At 43.2% G+C, this 26,575-nt stretch overlaps 1 protein-coding gene, 1 long non-coding RNA gene and 1 other non-coding gene across 3 annotated transcripts in view; 2 read left to right on the top strand and 1 right to left on the bottom strand.

The window, feature by feature from the left end:
* Nucleotides 1-3,455: 3,455 nt before the first annotated feature.
* Nucleotides 3,456-3,528, bottom strand: TRNAK-CUU (transfer RNA lysine (anticodon CUU)). Its single transcript has one exon. It is a non-coding gene; the product is annotated as a tRNA-Lys (tRNA).
* A 165-nt stretch (nucleotides 3,529-3,693) lies between these two features.
* The window catches only part of PSMA3 (proteasome 20S subunit alpha 3), a 27,869-nt gene continuing 4,987 nt past the window's right edge, over nucleotides 3,694-26,575 (top strand). Inside the window, exons 1-7 of the mRNA XM_005295532.4 lie at nucleotides 3,694-3,862; nucleotides 8,372-8,454; nucleotides 10,489-10,612; nucleotides 12,346-12,447; nucleotides 12,597-12,670; nucleotides 13,342-13,414; nucleotides 18,933-18,998. Of these exons, the coding sequence (XP_005295589.1) occupies nucleotides 3,842-3,862; nucleotides 8,372-8,454; nucleotides 10,489-10,612; nucleotides 12,346-12,447; nucleotides 12,597-12,670; nucleotides 13,342-13,414; nucleotides 18,933-18,998 (543 nt within the window). The 5' untranslated portion in view covers nucleotides 3,694-3,841. The remainder of the gene's footprint in view (nucleotides 3,863-8,371; nucleotides 8,455-10,488; nucleotides 10,613-12,345; nucleotides 12,448-12,596; nucleotides 12,671-13,341; nucleotides 13,415-18,932; nucleotides 18,999-26,575) is intronic.
* On the top strand, nucleotides 21,620-26,554 carry LOC135983228 (uncharacterized). The gene is made up of 2 exons (XR_010600827.1): nucleotides 21,620-22,366; nucleotides 22,422-26,554. It is a non-coding gene; the product is annotated as an uncharacterized LOC135983228 (long non-coding RNA).

The following is a 26,575-nucleotide window of genomic DNA, read 5'->3' as shown; positions in this document are numbered from 1 at the left end:
AGGTGACCCAAATGCACCATGTAGGCTCAAAAACCTGAAGGCAAAATTTATTATTTTGTAAAATCTTACAGTTTTTTTAGCCAGTCTCATCATTTTGGGGGGCCTGACTCATGATTAAGGATACGATTCTGTCACGGAGTCATGGATTCCATGACTTTCCGGGACCGACGTGACATCTGAGGCAGGACTGGAGCAGCTGTTAGCCCCAGGGCTGCTGAAGCAGTGGCCACTGGAACAGCTGACCAGCGGTCAGCCCTGGGGCTGCAGGAACAGCTGATTGGTGGCCAGCCCCAGGATAGGGGGAGGGGGCAGAAGCCAGAAAGAGGCAGGGCGGGGCTTTGGGGGAAGGGGTGGAATGGGAGAGGGGGCAGAGTAGGGGCGGGCTGTGGCCGAGTCGCTCACTGCTGACGGCGCCAGGCCCGTTGCTACCCACCCAGACCGCCCTGGACCCAGAGCCGTCCTTTCCATAGGACAGATCGGGGCAACTGCGCCCCCCTGAAATGCAGGGCCCCCCAAAGCACGGTAAGGCTATGGACAGGACGGTTCTGCCTGGACCCCACCTCCCACTGAAGCGCAGGGTCTGGGGCGGTTGCCCTGGTCCATCCTAGGGACAGGACGGCTCTGCTTGGACCCGTTCTGGGCACCACCAAAAATTATACAAACCTGGTGCCCATAGTAACAGCTAATTTAGACCTCTATCGTTTTGTATGTATAGTTGGGATTATGTTTTCCAATGTGAAGTACTTGGCATTTATCAACATTGAATTTCTCTGCCATTTTGTTGCCCAGTCACCCAGTTTTGTGAGATCCCTTTGTAACTTTTTGCAGTCTGCTTTGGATTTAAAAATCTTGAGTAGTTTTGTATCATCTGCAAATTTTGCCACCTCATTGTTTACCCCTTTTTCCAGATCGTTTATGAATATGTTGAACAGCACTGGTCCCTTTACAGATCCCTGGGCAACACCACCATTTGCCTTCTCCATTTTGAAATCTGACCATTTATTCCTACCCTTTGTTTTCTATCTTTTAACCAGTTACTGATCCACGAGAGAACCTTCCCTCTTACCCCATGACTGCTTAATTTGCTTAAGAGCCTTTGGTGAGGGATTCTCTAGAGACCAACTGATAAAGAAATATCTGTTGCATAAAGAGCCGGAGTTTAAACTGGCTCTTTTTGATCCAGCAAACGGACAGGACTTTCTGACCCAGGGGCGGGGGAAGGGGCGACTCACTCCTTGCAGAAGGGTTGGAAGGACTGACGGCTGCCAGAGCCCTGGCTGGAGTTGGGGTGATCTCTGGTAAGCTAATGAGCATGTGGGGAGGCTCTTTTATTATTTTTAGTATGTTTTCTCTCTCATGCTTTTTCCTTAAGAATCAATGCACTGGCTTAGACAGAGCTGTGTGGTGACTTGTGCCTGCCGACAATTACAGTCGGTCACAGCCTTCGGAGAGAAAGCAGAGCACAGGCGCAGGCCTGGTTAGGCCATCTGGCTTGCTGGGGAACTCCCAGCACAGGCAGGGAACTGTGCAGCCTGGAAAAACCTCAGTCAGGAAAGAGAGAGAGGTGCGGTTCTCTGCTCAAGAGAGGTGATGGCTGAGAGTCTAGCGTGGGTGCCTTTGCTGGACCGTTGAGGGGGAATCAAGATGCCGCTGCCCTGAGCTGCGATGACACATACCACTGGCAGTGGCAAGGAGCCCTGCTGGTGGCCCCACTGGCCACTCAGGTTTGGCACTGCCACGCTAGAGGGGCCACACGTAAGTGGCATAGCGCTGAGCCCCCTTGTTACCAGGTGGCTGTGCCATCACTCAGTTTTGGTCTTGCCATCCACATCACAGCTGAGGGCCGGTGAGTGACAGGCCATTCACCTGCACTGCCTTGCTCTGTTGCTATCTGCTGCCACCATGGAGCTGCCGCTGGCCGCAGTGCTTGGGAGCTTCCTGATCTGCTGTGCAGGTGAGAGCCCAGTCCGGGGCAGAGGCGGGTGGGGACTGATGTCACAGTGTCCACCCTGCCCATCATGTGCCCAGGCAGGCAAAGCATGCCCCTAACCCCAACCCCAGCCCCTGCCCCACTGAGACACCTGGCGCCAGCTGTTCAGGCAGGGGAGGGGGCTGCTGTCCCTAGCACCTCTGGGGAGCAAGGTCTGGGGCTTGCGGGGCTCCAGCCAGGGAGCAGGGTTGGGGGGGCCGCTCTGCGCAGCTCCCAGAAGCAGTGGCATGTCCCTCCTCCGGCTCCTACGTTTAGGAGCAGCCAGGGGGCTCTGCCCCGCATGCTGCCCCTGCCCCAAGCCCCACTCCCACCCCTGGAGCTCCCATTGTCTGGGAACCATGGCCAATGGGAGTTGCAGGGGAGGTACCTGCGGAGGGGGCAGCGCGCAGCAGAGCTGCCTGGCTGCTCCTCTGCGTAGGAGCCGGAGAGGGGACATGCTGTTGGTTCCGGGAGCTGCTTGAGGTAAGTGCTGCCCTAAGCCTGCACCCCTGAGCCACCCCCCCGGCACTCCAACACCCTGCCCCAGTCCTGATCCCCCTCCTGCCCTTTGAACCCCTTGGTCCCAGCCTGGAGCACCCTCCTACACCCCAAACCCCTCATACCCAGCCCCACCCCAGAGCTCGCACCCCAGCCTGAGCCCTCATCTGCCCCCCACACTTCACCCTCCCTGCCCCAGCCCAGAGCCCCGTCCTGCACACTGAACTCCTCATTTCTGGCCCCACCCTGGAGCCCGCACCCCCAGCCAGAGCCCCCCCCACGCACCTCAACCCCAATTTCGTGAGCATTCATGGCCCTCTATACAATTTCCTAATTACCCAGATGTAGCCCTTGGGCCAAAAAGTTTGCCCACCCCTTCCCTAGCAATCCACCTTCCATACTTCTCTTACCCACACCAAACAATCCTCCAGGTTCACTCCCAGGCTCCTTCCTAGAAATTACTTCCCTCTCCCTCAGCTCCTCCATTACCCCTGACTCCCCCCAAGCCTTTGCACTGCTTCTGAGGGGTGCGGGAAATACAGTTCTGTATTTTACTTTAGATTAATTATTACTCAACGTTCTGTATTCATGTGCCTAGTAAGGAATCTATTTGTCAAAAAAAAAAAAAAAAAACATTTCCTGAATCTTTGTTGTTGTCTGTATTATTACAGGCAGGTATTTTGAAACAAATTACAGAAATAATTGAAAGTCGGGTGATTATATGGTGTTCTTTTGAGAAATAAAATATGCAGAATTTTGCAGAATTTCAAAATATTGTGCACAGAATTTGTAATTGTTTGGGGCATAAATCCCCCAGAAGCAGTGTCAGGGGAGCCTCTGACTCTACAATCAGCCTTTTCCAATAAGAAACAAGCCTCGGGGACACAGATTGAGTCGTCCTTTGGTGGGACGGGACCTTTCGCCAGTAACACACAAAAACACCGAAAACCTGCCACGGTAACTGCGGCTATAGGAGTAAAAATTTCTGCGCCCAACGTGGGGCTCGAACCCACGACCCTGGGATTAAGAGTCCCATGCTCTACCGACTGAGCTAGCCGGGCGCTGCGGGCTAGCCTTCCTTCAGCGACTATTCGAAATATAATTTAGAGCATGCGCAGAACTAGTTAACTCTAATTTTGCTTACGAGACTCCTCGCGTTTCTTCCAATCTCGGGCCGGGCGCGCCGCCGCGGCGGTGACGGGGCCTGCTCTGCGGACGCGCACGTTCACATAGGAACCCACCGCGGGAGCTCATTGGCTGGTGTGCAGCGGACCAATGGGAAGGTGCGTTGGTGAGCGCTGGGGCGCGTGAGCGAGGCGCGGTGTGCATCGGGTCTGTCCGGCGCTCACTCGCTCTCCGCACGGCTCCGCCGCCATGAGCTCCATCGGCACCGGGGTGAGTGTGTCTCCTCGCTGGAGCCGGCGGGGCCTGCTGGGGGCGGGAGGGCAGCTTGAGCCGCCCCCCCCGGGACCGGGAGGGGGGAGGGAGGAAGGACTGCCCGCGCGGGCTGGGTAAGGCGTCGCGCCGCTCTGCTGAGTCACTTCGGCCCGCGCGGCTGGTGGGAAAGCGAAAGTGTGAGCGAGGGGAGGGGCCACAGGGCTCTGGCTCTGGCTCTGGGGAGTGGGCAGCGGGGGCAGGAGCTAGGGGAGGGGGAAGGGATGGGGGCTCTAGGGGGCAAGGGAGGAGAAGGGATGGGGGTCTAGGGGGACAGCGGAGGTAGGAGCTAGGGGAGGGGAAAGGGATGGGGGGGTCTAGGGGGTGGGCAGTGGGGGTAAGAGCTAGGGGAGGGATGGGGGGTCTAGGGGGCAAGGGAGGAGAAGGGTGGGGGCCTAGGGGGTGGGCAGCGGGGGCAGGAGCTAGGAATTGGGGGCTCTAGGGGGCAAGGGAGGAGAAGGGATGGTGGTCTAGGGGGACAGCGGAGGTAGGAGCTAGGGGAGGGGAAAGGGATGGGGGGTCTAGGGGGTGGGCAGTGGGGGTAAGAGCTAGGGGAGGAGAAGGGATGGGGGGTCTAGGCTAAGGGGTTCTCAACTTTTTCCCCCGGAGGTCTCTCCCCCCAACATGTTTTTAAAAAATCCGGGCTTCAGCCCGGGTGGGGCTTGAGAGCTGCTGCTCTAGGGCGTGAGGAGAGCGTATGGCGGGGTCCTGTCTGGTCGGGAGAATGGGTGCAGGGGGCTCTGGGGGAGGGTGGGCTCTAAAGGGGGGGGAGTGGGAACGGGTGGCTCTGGGGAGATTGGGTCTGGATGGGTGGGTGCCCTGGGAGGAGGAGTGTGTGGGGCTATAGGAAGTGGGGTGAATTGGGGAGGTGGGGCTTTAGGAGGAGGAGGGAAGGGGATGATGGGGGTGGTGGAGCAATGGGGGCTCTCTGTCCAGCCCCAGGGCATCGATGTACTCTTCTCAGCCCCATGGATGTGCTCAGCCCCACGATGCCCTCTCCTCCAGTCGCTGCTGTGTTTGAAAACGGGGCGCCTCATCTGCAGGGAGAGATTCAGGATGCTCCTCTCCATGTTCAGATGCATGTTGTCAATGAACTGGGGAGGCTGTGGCTGGGAATGTGCCATTTAACTTATGGGGGATGCTATTTTCTGTGGATATGCGGACTTCACTGGTGCTTGACAAGGGCCTCTGCCACTCTGACTCAGGCTAATGCAGTAAGTGCATGAGATTATGGCATGGCTATATCTAGGGGTTCTCACAACAAATTTTTTGGTAGCCTCTGAGAGCAGCCACCAGCTCTTGCTGGTAGCCGCTTTTACAATTTTTCCTAAAATACTTCATTAATTTTAGGAAACACAAATAAATATGCACATATACATGCCCAAATCATTGTGATTTATTTATGCAGGGTTTTTTTCAGATTCATTAATAAAAATAATGTACAGTTGTGTCTAATCTTTACTGGACCTAAACAGAATAGAAACACAAATACGGTGCTTTGCGTGTTTTGCTTTTTATGGTTGATTTTTTTTTTTTAATTTGTTATCTAGTAAGTCTGCCACTGTGAAAAGTGATATTTGTATATTTGTTAATATTACTTTTCCCAGCAGACTTACCCATCCCCGGCAAGCTGGGGAACAAATTAAACACTGGATGGGGAGGTGGATAAGGAGGGCCGGGGCAATGGGGGGCTGAAAGAGGTAGCAGGGGTTGGGGTGATGGAGAGGTGAGTCCAGGGCTGGATCATGGCGTCCTGCTGCATGGCTGGGGGCCTGGAGGAGGAATCAGGAGTGATGTGGGGGGAATGTGCCCGGGGCAAGAGCACAAAGCCCTGCCACTGGGGGATGAAGCCTGCCGCCACATGGCCAGAGCCTGCTGTCCACCACCTCAGGACTGAAGCCTAAAGCCCAATCCCCACTGCCCCTGGGAAGGTGGGGAACTCACACAGATCGCCTGCTCCTAACAAAAAGAACAGGAGTACTTGTGGATACAGACTAACACGGCTGCTACTCTGAAACCTGCTCCTAACGGTGTTTGTGGCTTCAGAATGGGGCTGGGACCAATCCCTGCTGGTGGCCCCCGGGGAGGGGCCACTCCCTCCCCCCTCTCCCCCATCACCACCCAGAAGGTTGTGGCTGCAAGAAAAACCCCCGGTGGCCACATTTGAGAGACGCTGGTACGGTACAGACCTTACAGCGGCACAACTGTAGCCGCGCTATGCTGACGGGAGAGAGCTTTCCCGTTGGGATAATTAAACCACCGCCAATGAGCGGCGGTAGCTATGTCAGCGGGCGGGCGTCTCCCTCTGACTTAGCGCTGTCCTCACCAGCGCTTTTGTCAGTGAAACTTGTGTTGGTCAGGGGTGTGGTTTCACACCCCCCCCCCCCCAACAGACAAAAGTTTTACCTGCAAAAGTGCTAGTGTAGACCTAGCCTGCGGCTTAGTGAGAAGATGATCTGTCACTTGTTGGCAGTTCCCGGTTCATTAAGAATGAATCAGACCTGAAAACTGTTTTCAGGGAACAAGGGAAGGTCTGGGTTAAACTTGCATATTCATAATAGTTGGGTGCTTTCATGAAACATCTACTTTTTTATTCTTCTGCACCAGGCATGCGCAAACTCCACAGTATTTAGACGATTAAGAGTCTGTCTACACTGCAAAAACACTCCACAACTGTGGCAGAGAGTTTCAGAGTCTGGGTCAACTGACTTGGGCTCATGGTATGCGGCTAAAAATAGCAGTGTAGATGTTTCCACCCAGGCTCTGAAATGTGGTGAGGAGAGGTGGGTGTAGATATACCCTGAATTTCCTTGGACCAAGAATAATACAGTTACAAGCAGAGCTCGGTTAGTGCTATACCTATTTGGCCAGCAGGCAGCACTGTTCACCAACATCACTCAAATGCCCACTGACCTCTCACACCATCTGCTGTACATGTTGCCTAGGTACCAAAGATGAAGCCCCGGTTTGTGGAAAAGCTTAAACGTTATATGTGAGCAGTGCTTTGAGATTGTCATATGGAATTTGAGATTCCTTAATGGATTTGAATTATGGAATGAATATCACTGAAGCAAGAGCTTTTTTTAAAAAACTAAGCTAACCAACATTGAGTTTACTAATTTACTTTGAGTTTATATACGTTCACTAAAAGGGAACTGTCTGAATTTTTTTTTAAGTACTGCCCCCTTTATTCACATGAAGTAAATATCAACATGAGTGAACCATTCTTACATGTTAAGATAAAATGGTCAGTTTTCAGAATGGAGAGAGTCTAAATAACGGTGTGTCCCCCGGGGTCTGTACTGGAACTAGTCCTGTTCAACATATTCATAAATTATCTGGAAAAAGGGGTAAACAGCAAAGTGGCAAAATTTGCAGATGATACAAAACTACTCAAGATAGTTAAGTCCCAAGCAGACTGCAAAGAACTACAAAAGGATCTTACAAAACTGGGTGACTGGGCAACAAAATGGCAGATGAAATTCAGTGTTGATAAACGCAAAGTAATGCACATTAGAAAACATAATCCCAACTATACGCATAAAATGGGGTCTAAATTAGCTGTTACCACTCAAGGAGGAGATCTTGGAGTCATGGATAGTTCTCTGAAAACACACTCAATATGCAGCAGCAGTCAAAAAAGCGAACAGAATGTTGGGAATCATTAAGAAAGGGGTAGATAATAAGACAGAAAATATCATATTGCCTCTATAAATCCATGGTATGCCCACATCTTGAATACTGTATGTGGATGTTGTCGCCCCATCTCAAAAAATATATTGGAATTGGAAAAGGTTCAGAAAAGGGCAACAAAAATGATTAGGTGTATGGGACAACTTCCATATGAGGAGAGAGAAATAAAACCCGGACTTTTCAGCTTGGAAAAGAGATGACTAAGGGGGGGGGATATGATAGAGGTCTATAAAAACATGACTGGTTTGCAGAAAGTAAATAAGGAAGTGTTATTTACTCCTCATAATGCAAGAACTAGGGGGTCACAAAGGTTTAAAACAAACAAAAGGAAGTATTTTTTTTTCACACAGTGCACAGTCAACCTGTGGAACTCCTTGCCAGAGGATGTTGTGAAGGCCAAGACTATAACAGGTTCAACAAAGAACTTGATAAGTTCATGGAGGATAGATCCATCAATGGCTATTAGCCAGGATGGGCGGACATGGTGTCCCTAGTCTGTTTGCCAGAAGCTGGGAATGGGCAACGGGATGGATCACTTGATAATTACCTATTCTGTTTATTCCTTCTGGGGCACCTGGCATTCGCCACTGTCGGAAGACGGGATACTGGACTAGATGGACCTTTGGTGTGACCCAGTATGACCGTTCTTATGTCCTTATACAGATTTTCTCCAGAGACTCACTTTAAGACTTTGCATAGAAAAATAGTTTAGTACTACCGCTATGAGGGCTCTATTTGTAACTTTTTTTATGCTGAGTAGTTTTTCTTCCTTTATAGTATGACCTGTCAGCTTCCACATTCTCTCCAGATGGCAGAGTATTTCAAGTTGAATATGCTATGAAAGCTGTGGAGAATAGTAGGTAAGAGAAATGTCTTTGTTTTTTACTTCGCCTATTTCTTTAAAAATTACAAGAAAAATGTGATTAGGGCAGATAGTTAAGATCGTATTGCAAAGAAAATTGTACTCCTGAAATAAATGATGAGCCAATTTTGTGACTGTATTCCTCTCAGGAAGCTCTTCAGATTAAATATAAAGGGAGTGTAATCGTCCTTATTTGTTCAATAGTATGGAGGAACAAAAATTATAAAGGCATGTTTTGAGAGACTGCAAAGGAAGGTAGTAAATTATTCATGTGTGCTAAGTGTAATAAAATCTCATACTTTGGGGCAAAAGCTGATTGCATAGGTCTTTAATATATGTAAGGTGCTTATCTATTATGGTAATAGGCTATATAAATACCAAAAAGGCCATTTTAGAGATGGTGAATTGAGGCACTGAGAAGTCAAGTAACTTGCTCAGGACCACACAGGTTTGTAGTAGTCTCACTGGCTGTTGCCAGTTTCTTAAAGAATGATGATTTGGCTAAAACTACAACGTCAGCCTCCCTAAGACTAACTATGTTCCTTCAGGCATATGCCAGGTGACAGCTATAAAAATGGAAATACTCTATTGTGTTGTAGCACAATCTGGATGTGTTGACTAGTAAATGCAGTGAGGTTTGGATTGGATCATCCTGTGTTTGTACAGTAACTGGTCTTGATCCAGGTCTCTGGATACTATTGCAATAGAAACAACATAGTTCAAAATAACGCTGTGTGGTACTCCAGCTAGTATGAATATCTAATATCTTGGGAGTATATCACCCTTTTAGTGACTTCATCAAATGCTTTTAAAGATCTCTTACCATCTGTAATACCATCCTAAAAGTAATTGTAGAATGGTCCATAAATCTTAAATATGCATCCAAAACTATTTTGTACTAATTCTCACTATGATATGGACCAATTGGTAAGAACTATTTAATTTCACTGAAGTGCATGTTCTAGTGATTTATCTTCTCTTCTTTATTCACTTGGTCAGTAAGACTTTTTGATGTGTCTAGATACTTTAATGTTAGGCACTTAGAGGACATGATTTAGCCCCAGGGAGGGAGGAGGGAACTTGTCAGTGTTGCACTTTATGGCAGTGGTTCTCAAACTTATTTGATTGAACCCCTCCCCCCTTCTCTGTAGCTGTTTACACCTCCTGCTCTCGCCACACAAGTACATATACGGCCGCCCAACTCTGAAGGCAGAGTGGAGAGTGGCGGCTACTGGCCAGGTACCCAGCTGTGAAGGCAACACTGTCACCAGCAGCAGTGAAGTAACAGTGGCATGGTTTGGCATTGCCACGCTTACTTCTCCGCTGCTGCTGGTGGCGGTGCTGCCTTCAGAGCTGGATGCCTGGTCAGCAGCTGCTACTCTCTGGCTTCCAGCTCTGAAGGCAGAGCTGCTTCTCACGCCACCCCAGAATTCATTCTGCGCTCCCCAATTTGAGAACCTCTTCCTTACGGAGTAGGTAGGGGCCATGGCCCTCCTAACTTAGTGATGACAACAGATTCTTGAGATACTTGTGCCACTGCCTGGGCACTCTCAGGAGCTGTGTTCCTATTTTTATGATTATGTGCTTATTGGGAGAGGGGGGGATTGAAGTAAAATAACACATCCATGTAAATGCTCCCACTTCAAAACTATAGGAAACCTGCAGGTTTGAAGGGAGAACTGCTCCCCACCCACGTCCCTCAAACTATTTAGTTCTAGATGTACAGAGTGTGTGTGAAAACTTCCTTGTGTAGGATGGGAAAAAGGGAAATGCTGTGCCGCTTTCTTATAGAAACACCAAGTAACTTCAGTGGGTCTTACTCTTTTCCTCCCCATCTTCAAGACAGCAGTGAAATCATGGAGCAGATCTACCTCACTTTAAATTAAGCTGTCTTGTACTTCAGTCCTGCACCCGTTTAACTTTGATGAAGAAATGCTAAAATAACTTTCCAACCCCACTCCTAGCTATTTAGTGGGTTTTTTTTGTTTTTTAAAAAAAATCTTACTCTTCTTATATTTGACTTGTCTTTCAGTACAGCAATTGGCATAAGATGTAAAGATGGTGTTGTCTTTGGAGTAGAGAAACTAGTCTTGTCCAAGCTTTATGAAGAAGGTTCCAATAAACGTCTCTTCAATGTTGATCGACATGTTGGAATGGTGAGGTGCTGCAACACTTTTTGCTTTTCTCCTATGAATTAGGAAAACGTCACAGAAAATGGATAGTCCGTTGCATAAATAGAGCCAATATTAAATAGCTTTTGAAGTACTGTATCCCAACGCTTCTAAACTTGTAGTCAGAGAAAAGTCAAGGGACATTTAGACACATCTGATTCTGAATTCTGTGTATGCACTTCTAGTCCTGTTTGTGGGTATGTGTATAAACCTGTTCATGTACAAGCAAAATCTCACAGTAAAATGGGAGGCTGATCTGTGATATTTACTCTTTCTAGAAAAAAGCAACAAAGAGTCCTGTGGCACCTTATAGACTAACAAATGTATTGGAGCATAAGCTTTCGTGAGTGAATACTCTCTGTTGCTTTTTACAGATCCAGACTAACACGGCTACCCCTCTGCTACTTGACACTCATTCTAGTGTTAACTTTCTCTGGTTTCTTTCTCTATGTGCATTAAAACAAATGCTCCAATGAGAGCAAGAATATGCATAAACTAAATATTAAGAAAGCAGCCTCTTGTTACCCATGTCATAAAACACATTTTCTAAGAATAGCAAAACACACAACAACACTCACATATAAGATATTCTCACCTTCTTTTGAAAGAGGCATGGGACGGAAGGAGCAGGATGCTATAATGGCTGGTAGAAAGGGACCAGATATCATGGGCTACTGACCTATCCCCAGTAGTAATGTCAGTAACATCAGTAGGGTTCTACCAAATTCACAGTCCATTTTGGTCAATTTCACGGTCATAGGATTTTAAAAATCATAAATTTCATGATTTCAGATATTTAAATCTGAAATTTCACAGTGTTGTAACTGTAGGAGTCCTGACCTAACTCTGAAGGCAGCAGCGTAGAAGTAAGGGTAGCATGGTATGGTATTGCCACCCTTACTTCTGCCCTGCTGCTGGTGGGGCACTGCCTTGAGAGCTGGGCACCTGGCCAGTAGCCACCGCCTCTCAGGCCACCTATCTCTGAAGGCAGCACAGAAGTAAGGGTGGCAATACCCTCCCCCCCAATAACCCTTTTATGGATTGGGACCCCCAGTTTGAGAAACACTGGTCTCCTCCTTGAAATCTATATAGTACAGTGTAAAAGTACACAAAAGACCAGATTTCACAGGGGACACCAAATTTCACAGTCAGTGATGCATTTTTCATGGCTGTGAATTTGGTAGGGCCCTAAACATCCGGTGGGAACCATGCTAGTAAAACTGCTTGAAGCTGCACCACTAGTCATGGGGAGTAAGAAGATTGCTCCTGCAACTGTAATGCTGCCAGAAGAAGGGTAGGTGTTGCTGCAGTTCAAGAAGTCTTAAAATCCAGGGGGGGAAATATATAATATACTGTTAAGGGTACTTGTCTATTTTTTCCATGTTCTCATGCTTTTTGTTTATATTAAGTTAACCTTACAGCTTACATAGAAGTTGGATCTTAAAAGTATACCTTTATTTTATGTGGTTTACACTAATACATCAATTATGTGTTTACTGAATAATTTTAAAAAGGTTTGATACTTGATTGGTGTTTTTTCAGCTTGTTGAGAGGTGTAAAGTCTGGTTTGGTCAGTTTTGAAAGGGCATATGTATGTTAAACCTGTGTAAGTCACAGTAACAGAATTAGATGTTGTCTAAAGTTTGTCAGTTACCTTGCAAGAAACAGCGGTAATTTATCTGAGTGTTGACTTTAGCTGGTGATACTCTTCATTTCAGGCAGTAGCAGGACTCCTGGCAGATGCTCGTTCTTTGGCAGACATAGCTAGAGAAGAAGCTTCTAACTTTAGATCCAACTATGGCTATAATATTCCATTGAAGGTAAGTAACTGATGCTTTTAGCACAAATTAATTCTTTGTTTCCTTAGATCCTGTGACAAGGAAGGTAGCCTGTTTTGAATTGTTTTACTTGAGGCATGTTTATTTCATTAAATTAAATGGTCTAAAACTCCTCCCTTTTCCCCCCCCAGCATCTTGCCGACAGAGTGGCCATGTATGTACATGCCTACACACTATACAGTGCTGTCAGACCTTTTGGCTGCAGGTATGAGTTTTTTAAATACTTGTGCTTGATTGTGAGAATTTTTATTCAATGCACAATAGATAAATCTATCTTGGGTATTTATAAGGTGTTTTTTCACCTTGGTGTATCTGTGCCACCGTGTGTGTGTGTATCTATCTATATCCTAAAAACAAGTGTAATTATATTGGTAATATTGAGGAGGACTTTAGGTAAAGAGTTCATATGTCTGTGTAAAGATGCATTTGATTACTAGGTAAAATATCTAATTATTCCTAAATTTTAAAACTGAGACGCTTGTGCTGGTAACTTCCATGGGAATCACGAAAGCAAAATTGTCATTTGAAAATTTACTTCTCCGGCCCTGTAGCTAAGTGAGGCATTGTAAATACAGTGCTGTTTATCTTAAATGACAATCCAAGGGACCAATAAGTCAGTGACTTAAGACAGACGATCTTTAGCTATAGGTCGAGCAAAATTGAACTGACAACTTTGGGGATGAGGGTACCCAAAAGGTTAAGATGATTTTTTTGTTGGAAGGTAGTATATAGTGGAGGTTTCACTGCAAGAGCAATGATGAGACCTTGTTGTCTATTGTGTGCAAAAAAAAACCCCCAAGGCAGTATAATTAATCTTTGTGATTTTTGTAGCACCGTGCTTAACCTGTCTTCTAATATCTCATTTCCTTTATTCAGTTTCATGTTAGGGTCTTATGATGAGGATGATGGCGCTCAGCTTTACATGATTGACCCATCAGGTGTTTCATATGTGAGTATTTTGAAATAGTAGTGGTCACTACTGCTGGATGACAGTTGAACTGGTAGTGTTGTATGGCACTGGTGTGGCTTGTCTGTTTGCAAGCTAAGTACTCTTGAGATAGACCTCTTCAAAATCACTGTCAATTGTAATTGACAGCGTTTCTCACACCTGGTTTCACTTATTTGTTAAAGATGAGTGTCAAGGACTTTTTTGGAAAAGTAGCTTGTCTGTTAAGCCCCTCTGCTAAATGTGTCAGAAACCCAGCACATCACTTTACTTGTTCTGTCTTCTGAAGTCAGGTATTAGTGGATGCGACTCTGACGCAAAAAGTGTGTGGCATTGTAGTAAGAGTCCCACTTACTAATAGCTACTGCCAAGTAGACTCCCTTAAGACACTGCTTTAATAATGTCAGATCAGGACAGACACATCTCTTGTAAATCATAATGCTTGACAGGGCTATCTCTGAATAGTCAGTTAAAGAACAAACAGGACAATACAATTGTTAATTTTTTTTTTTTTTTTTTTTTTTTTTATAAATTTAAAAAGACCATAGACAACAGCAGGAAGTGTAGTACTACTATAACAGCAAAGCCCTGCACATTTTATATCCCTAAGGATGTATTTAGTAAGATAATTTGAAGGCAAGGAAATCTTTCAAAGTGTGGATAGCTAAGGATAGGTCTCTAAGCCTTGATCTGAATTTCCTGACTTCGTTTTCAGTTGTGACCTAGATATATATTATACACAGAGTATATTAAAAGAATACTAAGGCTGCAAAGACTCAGAAGTTAAATGTTAGAATTAAAGTTGCATCTGCTTAAAAAGGCTTATGGTTATGTGGGTCCTCCCATTTACCTTTTTTAAATGTTGGCACTCCAGCTGTTTTCAGTCTTGTGGAACTCTCCCAGTACACCAAGATTTCTTAAATATCAATATCAGTGGGTCAGAGCTCATCAGCCAGTACTTTTAAACCTCCTGGATGCAAGATACTGTTTAACACCCTCCCTAGTCACATTTTTCAATAGAAAGTATTTCACTATCCGTGTAAGCTGTGAATACATCACCTGGCTTCTTTCCAAATACAGAACAGAAATGTACGGACTACATCTGCCTCTTCTTTATCAACAGCTTTTCCATCCCTGTTGAATAACTGACTGATACCAGTGCTAGGTTTTCTTATGTTCCTGATATTTAAAAAATTACTATTTATTGTTAATCCTGCTGGTGGTAGCTTTTTTTTCCATTTATACTTTTAGCTTTTCCTGTCAACTGTCTGTATTTAATAACTGATAATTTTTAGTCTTTCCTGTTGACTTCACCTTTCTGTTGATGATGATTTTTTTTTATTGCTGCTTTCATTTCTCTTTCTTAGGTGTTTTTTTTTTTTAACCAAAGAATCCATTCTTTATTGACACTGGAATTGTAGAGTTTGGGGGGCATCTAGTAATGTTTTCTTAAACAACTCCTAAATATAATTCACATTTGTATTGTTTAAATTTTTCCTCCCACTCACTCGTGACCATAATTGTGTTAAACTTTGAGAAAATGGCCGTATTAAAGCGTGTGTGTATCCTGTGGTATATACATATTAGGTCAGTGTTGTATTACTTCACCATTGACTGATTATTGTTAAAAATTTAAACTTTGCAGCACAACAGTTTCACTTTGGAAATTTCAGCTAATGGTTTATTTTTGTAGTCTTGTTTGAATATATTTAAATACTTACGTTGGGCATGACAGTTGGGCTTGTGAATACAATATTCACATAGAATCTGACACTTTGTATTTTATCCTAATGAGCACATCTCTGAGTAAAAATATTTTCCTATAGCAAATGTCTAATAGATATATACTAACCATAACAAGCACAGTATTGGTTAGCTATTCCTAGCTAGTTTTAGACAATCTCCCATCAATGTCTACAGTAGCTTTTTATGGGAAATCTTCTCGTTCCATGCACAGGACTAGCCACACAAGGGGAACATCAGAGTCTCTGTAAAGAAGGTTTTAAATGACTAGGAAACTATGGTAATAATATAATATCTGGAGATATACCTATCTCATAAAACTGGAAGGGACCCTGAAAGGTCATTGAGTCCAGCCCCCTGCCTTCACTAACAGGAGCAAGTACTGATTTTGCCCCAGATCCCTAAGTGGCCCCCTCAAGGATTGATCTCACAACCCTCGGTTTAGCAGGCCAATGCTCAAACCACTGAGCTATCCCTCCCCCCCAAGGTAGGTAAAATGGAAATTAGGAGGCTACAAATTTGAAGAATAGCCAAAGATCTGAAAAAGCAAGTAACACGTTCTTTAGTATCAGAAGCAAGAAACATTGAGAATCTATGGGTCTACTGCATAATAGAGTGTAAAAGATACAATTAAAGAGGATCAGGTTTCTTTGCATCAGTCTTTACTGCAGGGGATATTGTGGAGGTATCTTTATTCCCAGATAGGAGTAGGTATCAAGAGAAGTTGCTGGAACTAATTGATAAATTAAAGAGTAGCAAGTTACCAGTGCTAGATGGCATCCATCCAGGAGTTCTGAAGGACTTTAAGAATTAAGTGGCTGATTTCTTAATAAGAATATGCCATGTCTCAATGTACTGGAGGGTAGGAAATGCTGTACCTATTTTTAAAATAGTTGCTGGGATGATCTTGAAATTGAAGACGTGTAAACCTTTCGTTAAGCTGATTCAAAAATGGTAAAACAAATACTACTGTACACAACCTGTGGAACTCAGTGCCGCAGGATATCATTAAATCCAAGGATTTAGGATTCAAACATTATTAGATATCTGTATTGAGAGTGTTCATGCTTATATAAGGGTAAAAACTTAATTTTTAGAAAAGATGTAAACCCTATATGCTTCAGGTCATAGCTAACATGAATGAGGTTAGCAAGAAACTACCTTTGTGGACAGATTATTCCATAATTGTCCACTATAGGGCTTCTTCCTCTGAAGCATCTGGTACTAGCCACTGTCAAGAGGCAGACTGGACTAGATGGACCCATAGGCATTTCAACCTTGTGTTTCAGTAGTTTGTGTATTACTTTGACTTTTGTGCTGTGAGAGATAAGAAGGTGAGTCACTGATGTATATCTCCTTCCTTCATCAAATGGTATACATGATTAAACTCCACTGTATTTACCACTGTGCTTGCAGTGCAAAAATTAGGAAATTTATATTTCCTTTGTGACTAAACAAATGTTTGGTGACCACCTCTCCCATCTAAGCATGAGGAATATAGAAAATGTATTCTGCGAAAACACTCCAGAGTATGTGAAACTTTTAAAGCTGCAGTTTTGGGGGGTCCAACAAAAATCAGTAAGAACAGCTAGGCTTTAACATACAAGATGCTTCAAGGCAGATAACACACAAGTGAGAGTTCTGCAAAGGAGAATGATAGGAAGGGACAGATGGCATGAGGGAGATGTTGGGAAAACAGTATATGTTAATTCCCAGAGATGGATATATGTTGTACAACCAAACTGACTTTTTTGGGGTGGAAGTGATGACGTAATTCAAATTGAATGTTTAGTTTTGTATGCGGTGTTGTAGCCACGTTGATCCTAGGATATTAGAGAGAGAAGGTGGATGATGTAATATCTTTTATTTGACCAACTTCTGTTGGTGAGAGAGACAAGCTTTGGAGCTCACACGGAGCTCTACTTCAGGTCTGGGAAAGGTACTCAGTGTCACAGCTAAATACAAGGTAGGACAGATTGTTTAGCATGAGTAGTTAACACATTTCAAGGGACCATTCAAGATAAAGTGGCCTGTTAACACCTCTCTATTGGGGGGGGGGGGGTGTATGGGAGAGAAGAAGAGGGAAAGGGGGAGAGCAGTTGGGGGGGGGGGGGGGGGCTTGCTAGTGCGTTATATAAATTATTGTAATAACCATAAGTCTCGTATGTCTATTCAGTCCATTATTTTTAGTGTCTAGCTACATTATGAATTTAAGCTCTCAGGCTCATGTTTTGAAAGTGTTGTGCAGTTTTCCTTTGAAGATGAGGACTGATAGGTCAGATATAGAGTGATCGCTTTGTGAAAAGTGTTCATCCATGGGTGGAGGTGATGGGGTATTTTTGTCTTTTGTCATTTTCCTAAATTCATTTGAGAGTGTAGTGATTGGTTTCACTCACATAGTTGCGATCTGGGCATTTAGTGTGCTGGATGAAGTACACCACATTGTGATAGGCATGTGTAGGACCCATTGATCTTGAAAGATGTGTTGTGGGGAGCGTTGATCATTGTAGCAGTGGAGGGGTGCACTCCACTAGAGAAATAGATCACATCATGGAATGGACCATCCAAATACCACGAAAGAAGTGGCTTCAACATAGAATTTAAACCTCCTCCAACTGCACACCCCTAGGTGTGACCTGCCACCACGCACTGGAACCCATACAGGGTACCATCAAATAGCTACAACCCATACTTGATGGGGACCCCATCCTGAAGAAAATCTTTCCTGAATCCCTTCTTCTGGCCCTGACCTCTTCAAGCTCATCAGAAGCAAACTCCCCACAGACCAGGACATACTAACTCAAAGCGGCACTAGACTGCCAGAATCACAGATGCAAAACCTGCATACATATCTCCGCTGCTACAATGATCAGTGCTCCCCACAACACATCTTTTAAGATCCATGGGTCCTACGCATGCCTATTCATCCAGTGCACTAATGATAGGAAGGGACAGATGGCATGATTTGTTCCTCATCCAGTGCACTAAATGCCCCCATAGCAACTATGTGGCTGAAACCACACAATCATTACGCTCTCGAATGAATGTAGGAAAATGCTAAAAGACAAAAACACCATATCACTTATGGGTGAACACTTTTCACAAAGTGATCATTCTATATCAGTTCTCATCCTCAAAAAAAACTAGCACAATGCTTTCAAAAGACAAGCCTGGAAGCTTAAATTCATAACTTTGCTAGACACTAAAAATCATGGACTGAATAGAGAGACTAGATTTATGGCTTATTACAACTATCTGCAACCCCCTAACCACCCCCCTCCCTCATTTCCACCCCAGATGTTTCCCCTACCCTCTTCCCTTCTGCCTTATGACTTCAGGGGTCACCTTGAATGGTCCCTTGAAATGTGTTAACTGCTTATGCTAAGCAATCTGTTCAAACTTTGTATTTAGCAGTGACACTTTGAGTTAATTTCCAGTCCTAAAGAAGAGCTCTGTGTAAAGCCCGAACGCTTGTCTCTCACCCACAGAAGTTGGTCCAATAAAAGATATTACTACGCCCACTTTGTCTGTTAAGTTTTTGGGAGTTTTCACTTATTCTGTTAAAACACCAGTATAAATAGGATTCCGCTCTGAGGAATTTACTGAGAAGGATGTTTTGTTGTTACTGTAATATTACCAACAGGTATACTCCGAGTTCTACATCATAAACTACAACACTTTACTGAGTTCTTACAGCTAAAGAATATTAAAGAAACCCTCCCTATAAGAAAGATTATAACCAAACTTTAACTAATCTCTTCTTTTGTTGCTTTTATAGGGTTATTGGGGGTGTGCCATTGGTAAAGCCAGACAGGCTGCAAAGACAGAGATTGAAAAACTTCAGGTAGGATGGTATTAACAATATAATATACAGTATATCCAATTATTTTGTATTAATCCATTTCAAGACCGATATTCCTAGCTACCACTGTTGTGCTGTAACTTTTAGGTTTTTGAAGGTAAGGTTTAGTGGGCGTCAGTGCATTCTGGCACAAGGGAGGTTAACAAGTAGATGAAGCTACTTGCTCTGTGTAGGAACATTTCCCTAAAGCCCACTGTGATTGGAACATCCCCTAAAGAACAATGAATGGCGCTGCAGCCCCATCTCTTTCCCATGCTGAATGACCAGTGGAATACTATGAATTGTACTAAAATATACTGTCGTGGAGAAGTAAGATCAGAGATGGTTGTTCTCATCAGGTGAAGCACCAGGCAGTGGTCTTGCTCCCTTTCAATATATTTGTTGAGTATCATGTTGATATCATTTTTTTCTAAGAATTTCTTAAAGCAGTATATAGACATGTAGCATAAAAAGCTTTATTGACATGAGCTTGGATGGCTATATTAATGATGATTGGCAAAGTAACTTGTGAGTTTTGCACCACCTGTACCAGCTAAACTTGTATACCAACTGACACTGTCAAATGCAGTATATACAGAACACAAACCACTTTTAGAACTGTTTCTGTTAAAACTTTACCCTCCACCTATGAAGTTTGGTTCACATAAATACAACTGCCCTGACCTCCAAGTGAGAGGTTTAAAAACCTCTAAATATTGCCTAAAATAATGTAATTACTGTGAAGTCATTTTCTGAGATCCTCCAAAGCTAATGAAGGGCTCCATTGGAAAACTAGGTATCTCCTCTTCCCAGTGGTAGAAAGCTCCCGTTTTTACATTTGAAGTCACAGATGATGGATTTGAAACTTTACTGATCCAATACTGGAACATTGCCCAACTTTCCCCACAAGCCTGTGTAATTTGGGGTGGGGGCAGTAAAAGGAGTCCTCTTATAGAAATCTATTTTCTTTTGTGAGGAGAAGGCGGGGAGAAGAAGCACTTTGAAGTTGCTCAGAGGTCTGGAAAGTTCAAATCCATCCCAGGAGAAATGGTTTAGTAGACCCAAGCATAGGTGAAGTAATCAAAAGTATGTGGGGTAAACTGCATTTATGAAATGGCTATTGAGCCACATATGAGGGAGTGTGTTATTACTTAAATTGTTTCAGGATTGCAAAGAAACTTGCAAACCAATATGTTAATTTATTACTATTAACAGGAGAGGTTGGGACTTTCTCTCCCAAAGAGCTCAGTTAACCAGCAAATATCAATCATTTTGTTCTATAGTGCTCCTGAACTCAGTTAATTGTGTAAAATACAAATTATTCATCTAATAACTTGCATATGTTGGACAACCTTTGACTTAAGAGTGCAAAAAATGGATTGCTTAGCTTGTGCTAGAGATTATGGAGGGCTTTCTGTGATTTGGTGGAAAACTGGTAAAGGTGGTTTCTAGCAAATGGAGAAAAATCAAATTGCAGTTATGGACTAATTCATTCATTGATTGTGTTGCTCCTCAGTGTGAAATGGACTAACAACAACTAAGTCTTCATGAAAATATTTATTTAAACTGAAAGTCCAGACACCTTAAGCATGATAGTGTTCCTATGTGTGAATTACATCAAAACACTATGAAGAAATACAATTATACTTGTTCAGTTTTGGTGTAAAAAATTAGATTGAGGCATTCAAAAATACTGGTGGCTTATAGCAGTCAGCCCTGCCTTGATCTAGAAACTCCCTCTTACTAACTTATCTGGGGCACATCCAGGTGGTATGAGACAATTTAGCAAAAAGCTCTTGTACGGGTTTTTGTTGAATTCCTGAAACCTATCAATTTCTTAAATACTTATGAGACTAGAGGAACTAGATTAGTTCAGCATGTTCTCTTCCATAATACTGCAGTTGAATCTTCCTATAATACCATATAAGTATTTTATTTTTAGAAGAAAACGCCTTGTAAGATAGGATTGTTGAAACTTCTTATAAGTCAACAAACTATAAATGCAACCAACTCTTACATGAACAGTGGAACATCATATACAAAATACAATCTGTTGCCCATAAATTATGATGATATAGGGAAACCAACCTGCCTTTCTCCCTCCTCTTAGCTCTGCTCTGATTAAACAGTGTATTAATTTCCTGTTATTACAGCATTAGCTCAACCATGTAACTAACTGTATAAATTGTTGTTATAACACTAAAAATGGTGTCCCAGTATTTTATGAAAGAGTTCCGAATTGTGGGAGTTACAGTAATGCAAAATACAGATGGATTGCATATTATCTTGAGACTTAAGTGATGTCTTTTCTTATCAAAACATTTAAATTTATCCAATGTGCATTTAGACAGTTATGTAAAACGAATCCTTGTTTTGGATGACTGCGCTGAAATTTATTTAAACATGTCTCATGCTAATAACTTCTGCAATACTGTTTTAGGATCTTAAATTTAATTTGATTTCTCTTCAGCTCTTGTCTAACTTAATTTTGTTTACTATAAAACACTGTATACACAAACACATAGTACATCTGAGAATATGAACCTAGTGAAACTATTCAGTCCTTTAAAAGAGCAGGAAAAAACTGATTCACCACAAACAGCTCACTTCACCTCCCTCCTGCATTTTTTTTTTTTTGACAATCTGAAAATGTACCTAACAGTTCTTAATTTAGAGATCTATGGGAATTTAATCTGGTCCTGGTTTATGCTACATTTTTTGAGCCACCATTAAAATGTAGCCTATTTTCTATGTCTTGTATCTTTAAAAATTGCTTAATTTGATTAATTTTTATAATGAATTTTCATTTAATCTACTGTATATGTCAGGCTGGATTTGATCAGAGATCTGTCTTAAGTTCAGTCTAATGTTCATACATTGCGTTGAAAATATAGAGGCTAAAAGACCATGCTGACTCTGTATCCTTGGCATCTGAGAAACAATGTTGTCAATTTCAGTATACACAAATTGGTAGACTACACCTTGCTGCATTTGAGTGACATAGATTACTCCAGAGGGTGTTATTAATAAATGCTTTCTTTGTATGTAGCGCTAGGATTGTAGCCTGCTAATGTCTTCCTTATATCTCCAAATATTGTCTGATCTTATCAGTGGGCCATAATAATAATTCAGTACAAACAAAATAATAATCTCCAACACATATTGACATGGCTGTCATTGTCTGTAGAGAACTTCCAGCTGTTTGGTGGCGCTATCATATAATGCAAGGCAGTGTTCCTTCTAATTTTTTCCATCCACGTGCGGAATGAATTTTATGTGCAGCACCAATATCGAGGTAATATGCGGATGTGCGCCATCACCTCCATACTTTCACGGCAGCCCACCAAGTGCTCCCAACATCCTACTGCTGGGTGTCTACCAATTTGTGTATACTGAAATTGACAACATTGTTTCTCAGATGCCAAGTACCTAGCTGGGTCTTAGGGAAGGTCTGTCTGCAGGTGCCATCTCCAGTACCTATCTGTTCATTCCTACAACCTCCTCCCACATGGATCAGTACATGCTTTGCAAAGTATACATATAAATGCATCACTGAAATGCAGCCATCGCTGGGGAGGAAAGTCAGCAGCCAGCTAGGTCAACAGCACAGATTGCACTGTGGAGTAGTTTGGAAAGAGAAGGGGAATTTTTTTCTCTTATGCAAAATACTTGAGATATTTAATGTTCAGACAGGGCTTCATCTGTAAAGGTCTCAGCTGAATGTAAAATACAATACTGCAATTTAGAAATCAAAGTAAATGTTTCTTTTTAAATCAGGACACTAAGGCTCAAAATAATTTAAACACTCAAATTCCACTTACTACCATCCTCTTGTATTAACAATACAAAACACTTTAAAATTCCTCTAGCCTATTCAGTCTTCAGCATCAGCTTGGACAATTAAAGTAGCACGGTGAAGTTCAACTTCAGATTCTCATGCACGCATACAATGTTCCAGTGTTTCGGTTATAAGAGTAAAATTCACGTCGCTCTGTAAATTTACACAGCACTTTACAAACACATGGGCTCAGGCAAACGTTCACTTGACAGGAAGTTCTCCCACTTTTCATGAGGCCACTCACATGAGTAACGGCTACGAGTAATAATTTGCAGGATCAGGCCCCTAGATAAATCACGTGTCCTGCTGCCCACAAAAACCTTTGCAAACACTGTGAGGGGAAGTTTAAATCCACAACAGGGAATTGTTGTCACTGGAAATCAGACAAAAACAGTCACAAAAATATATCCATGAAGTCCTAGTTTTGGTAATTTCTTTTAAAACTCAAAAAAGCCAACAATAGTTAGTGCTTTTCCTTTATAAATATCAGTGTTTTACAGAGGAAGGTCAATATCATTCCCACCTGGAAAATGGGAAACTGAGGCACGGGGGTGGGTGAGAGAGGGGTTACAGAGTGAACATCCCAACCTGTGGCCAGAGCCACATATTCTCTTTGCAGTTGGTGTAGCAAACCCTGTGATTCCCGCACACTGGTCTAATAACATTCCTTGCCACACCCACTTGATACATGTAACCAAGGCCCTTTTCCATTCCTTAAGCCCCTTTTGGTAGTGGCCTATGCAGAGCTATTGTGGAACCCAGTTCTGTCACATGCAGGAGGTACAGTGTCTTCTGTGCACCTACTGAACAGTTATCCATTCACATGTAGTGTAACCACGACAGTTCTGCTGCAGTGGGGGACTTTCTGTGGCCACCTATGTTCCTGGATGAATTTCAACAAAAGCGTGCAATGCTGACATTCACACTAATGAGGGTTGCACACAGCAACAATCAGACCCCATAGTTTTCCCAAGGGGAGCTCAACCAAAATCTACTTATCAGAATTTGTCTTAACTTTATTTGTCTTACCTAGAGACTATTCCTTTGCAATCTATAAATGTTAAAGCTTTTATGGAATACTTAACACATGCTCTTACTTCTGAATTCAGAGCACAGTTCAAGTTGAGGGACAATGTTATATTGATCCAGTGACTAACTTCAATGCAATAAAATTTCTGCCAGCTGATCCAAGTAATTGGTCTCTTATGCAATGGTAAGCCAGGGACAGTGAAATACTATTTTAGCCATTTTTTAAAAGCACGAGAAAAAATAACGTAGATAGGGTAATGGAGAAAAAAAATTAAATGATAGGCAATGGCCAAGAATGAGATTTATAAGACATGAAGTTAAAATTTCTCAACCGGTGTGGAGCTTGCTAGAAGTCTCTCCGGTAGACTGCTGACAGTTTTATTGAGGCATTATCTCCTAGCTATTCAGAGGGTGAGAAAAAACAGTCTGCTAATCAAGATACTGTGCTAGACGGGGAGAGGTGTCTGTCTGGTCCCTGCTGGAGCCCCGACTGGCTGGGGGAGAGAGAGGCATGTCTCCTGTCCCTGCCGCAGCCCTGGCTGGAGTTGGGGCCGGGGGAGAGAGAGGCATGGCTCCTGTCCCAACAGCAGCCCTGCACGCCCCAAGCTCTCCCAAACCCCCATCACTGTCCCCCACTTCACCCTACTGCCCCCATCCACCCTCACCTGTGTGCACACTTGCATGGCCCTTGATGGCCTCCTGTACAGCCACACAGGTGCACACCTTAGAGGGAACACATGCAAAGCTTGTGTCAGGCTCAAACTGTAATGTTTCCTAGTAGATGTACCTCACTCCAGGATTCTAGGGGCAGGTCTACACTACGGGGCTCCCTCAACCTAAATTACATAGCTGGATAGGAGACACTCTCTCTTCGACTTTCCATGTTTCTCGTTCTGGTGGAGTAACAGAGTTGACTTTGACCTATTTGTCAGGTGCATGTTTGTCACAGATTAACTTTTGATCAAGTTTCAAACATAAAATTAGGAGACGTAGCAAACTGCAAAGTGTCTTGAAGTGATGGACAATATGGCCTGCTGGAGATTACATATAAAAATCTACACCCAGAAAAGAGGGGACAGGTAAGGAAGTCGCTCCACCTATCATCTTAAAGGAAGTCTTTTCCTTCTTAGTACTGTCAGATTTTAGATAGCCAAGCATTATAGGGGAACAGCTAAGCATGCTGCAGTGAAGATACAGAAGCTGGGAGGGGAGGTGGTTAGTGAAATATTTTCCATCATAAGTGGTCTACATTATGAAGAACTGCTGTATTAATCACCTCTAGTGGTAGCTGTAAACACTTAATACCTCAAAGTGGGAATCTGTATTCACCCAGGGAAAAGTTTTGTAGTATCTCACAAATTCAGCTTCTTCTGAGACTATTTATGTGCCATCTAATGTTTAAATTTCCCCCATTACTTTGATTATGAACAGTGAATGATACATGTAACCCTTTGAATGATAAATTCAGTGTCAAGCTTTTGATATTGTCTGCAGGATTAACAAATCTGAGATGGAAAAAGGTGGCCAGGGATAATGTCTAGCCAAAACATGTAGCCTGCAAACCTTTGTAACATCAGAAGACTAATAGATCGCATGCTCTTTCACAAGTAACTTGTGTGCATAAAGGTGACAAGACAGGGTGTAAATTTACCTCATACTAGCCTGCTGTGCATGAGATGTCGGTCTGGGCCTGTTGCTACTCATTAAAATTTCCCTAGTGTGCTCTGATCTACCCTGCTTTGAAATGAGTAGATTAATGCATATGAGGGAACTTTGTGTGCAGCAGCTCGTGAACATTTAGCACAAATAGCACAGTAGACTTGTATCCCATCTTGTTGTTCGCTAAGTGTTTGTCCAGATATGAGCCTCTCTCCATTAAGAATCAATTATTGGGGAAAGGGAACATAGATCTTCTAGTTTTGTGCCTGCATTAAATCAACTGGGCCCAATGTGTTGCTTTTCCATTATTCTAAAAGGAGGAGGTGGTTGAGATCTGATGTTTACGAATGTTTTTACATGAGCTTGTGCCATGCCATGGACCCTGGAATTTAATTTTGTAAATGTTACCATAATCAGGTGTGAAACTTTATTTTGGTCAGCTGTCAGTGACTGTCTCAGGACTCAATGTAACTAGATTAGTTTGAGGGAAAAAATGAAAAACTAATCCTCTGTTCAGCCTCAAGGTCTGTCTTATCAAAATTAGACTAGCATTTACTAGTAGGACACTACATGTAAATGGGAATGCCCTAGAGACTCTTGAAGTATGATTGTTAGAACGGGTGCTAAGATAGAGATTCATCTGTTGGTATGATAGTCTCACGAGTTACAGTCTGTCAAAAGACGTCAAGGTATAATCAGCTAAGTAAAGGTACGTATGCTGAGATTTATAAAAAGCTGTTCTGCTTCTAAGCTTCCAGTTGACAGGAACACAAACTGAAGATCTGCATGTCTGAGTTGTCTACAACTGAATGAATATGGGAAAGAGTAACTTTTGGGACTCATACAAAAGTAGCAGTCTGAATAAAAAGTGAAAATAAGGAATCATTAGATAACTTAATTTGGCTCTCTTCTTGCCTGAGCCTGTGGCAGGATTGTGCAGCAGGAACAAAACGAGAGTAATATACTTCAGCATATCAGCCACCAATATCCCGGCTTTCCCCTCGTGGATAAGTGTTTTCCAAAAAATATAAAATGTTAAATCCTCAACTAAATT

This window comes from Chrysemys picta, chromosome 4 (genome assembly GCF_011386835.1).
Source record: "Chrysemys picta bellii isolate R12L10 chromosome 4, ASM1138683v2, whole genome shotgun sequence".
NCBI lineage: Eukaryota > Metazoa > Chordata > Testudines > Emydidae > Chrysemys > Chrysemys picta.
Note: the sequence above shows the minus strand (reverse complement) of the source record. Positions and strands in the feature narration are given on the sequence as shown.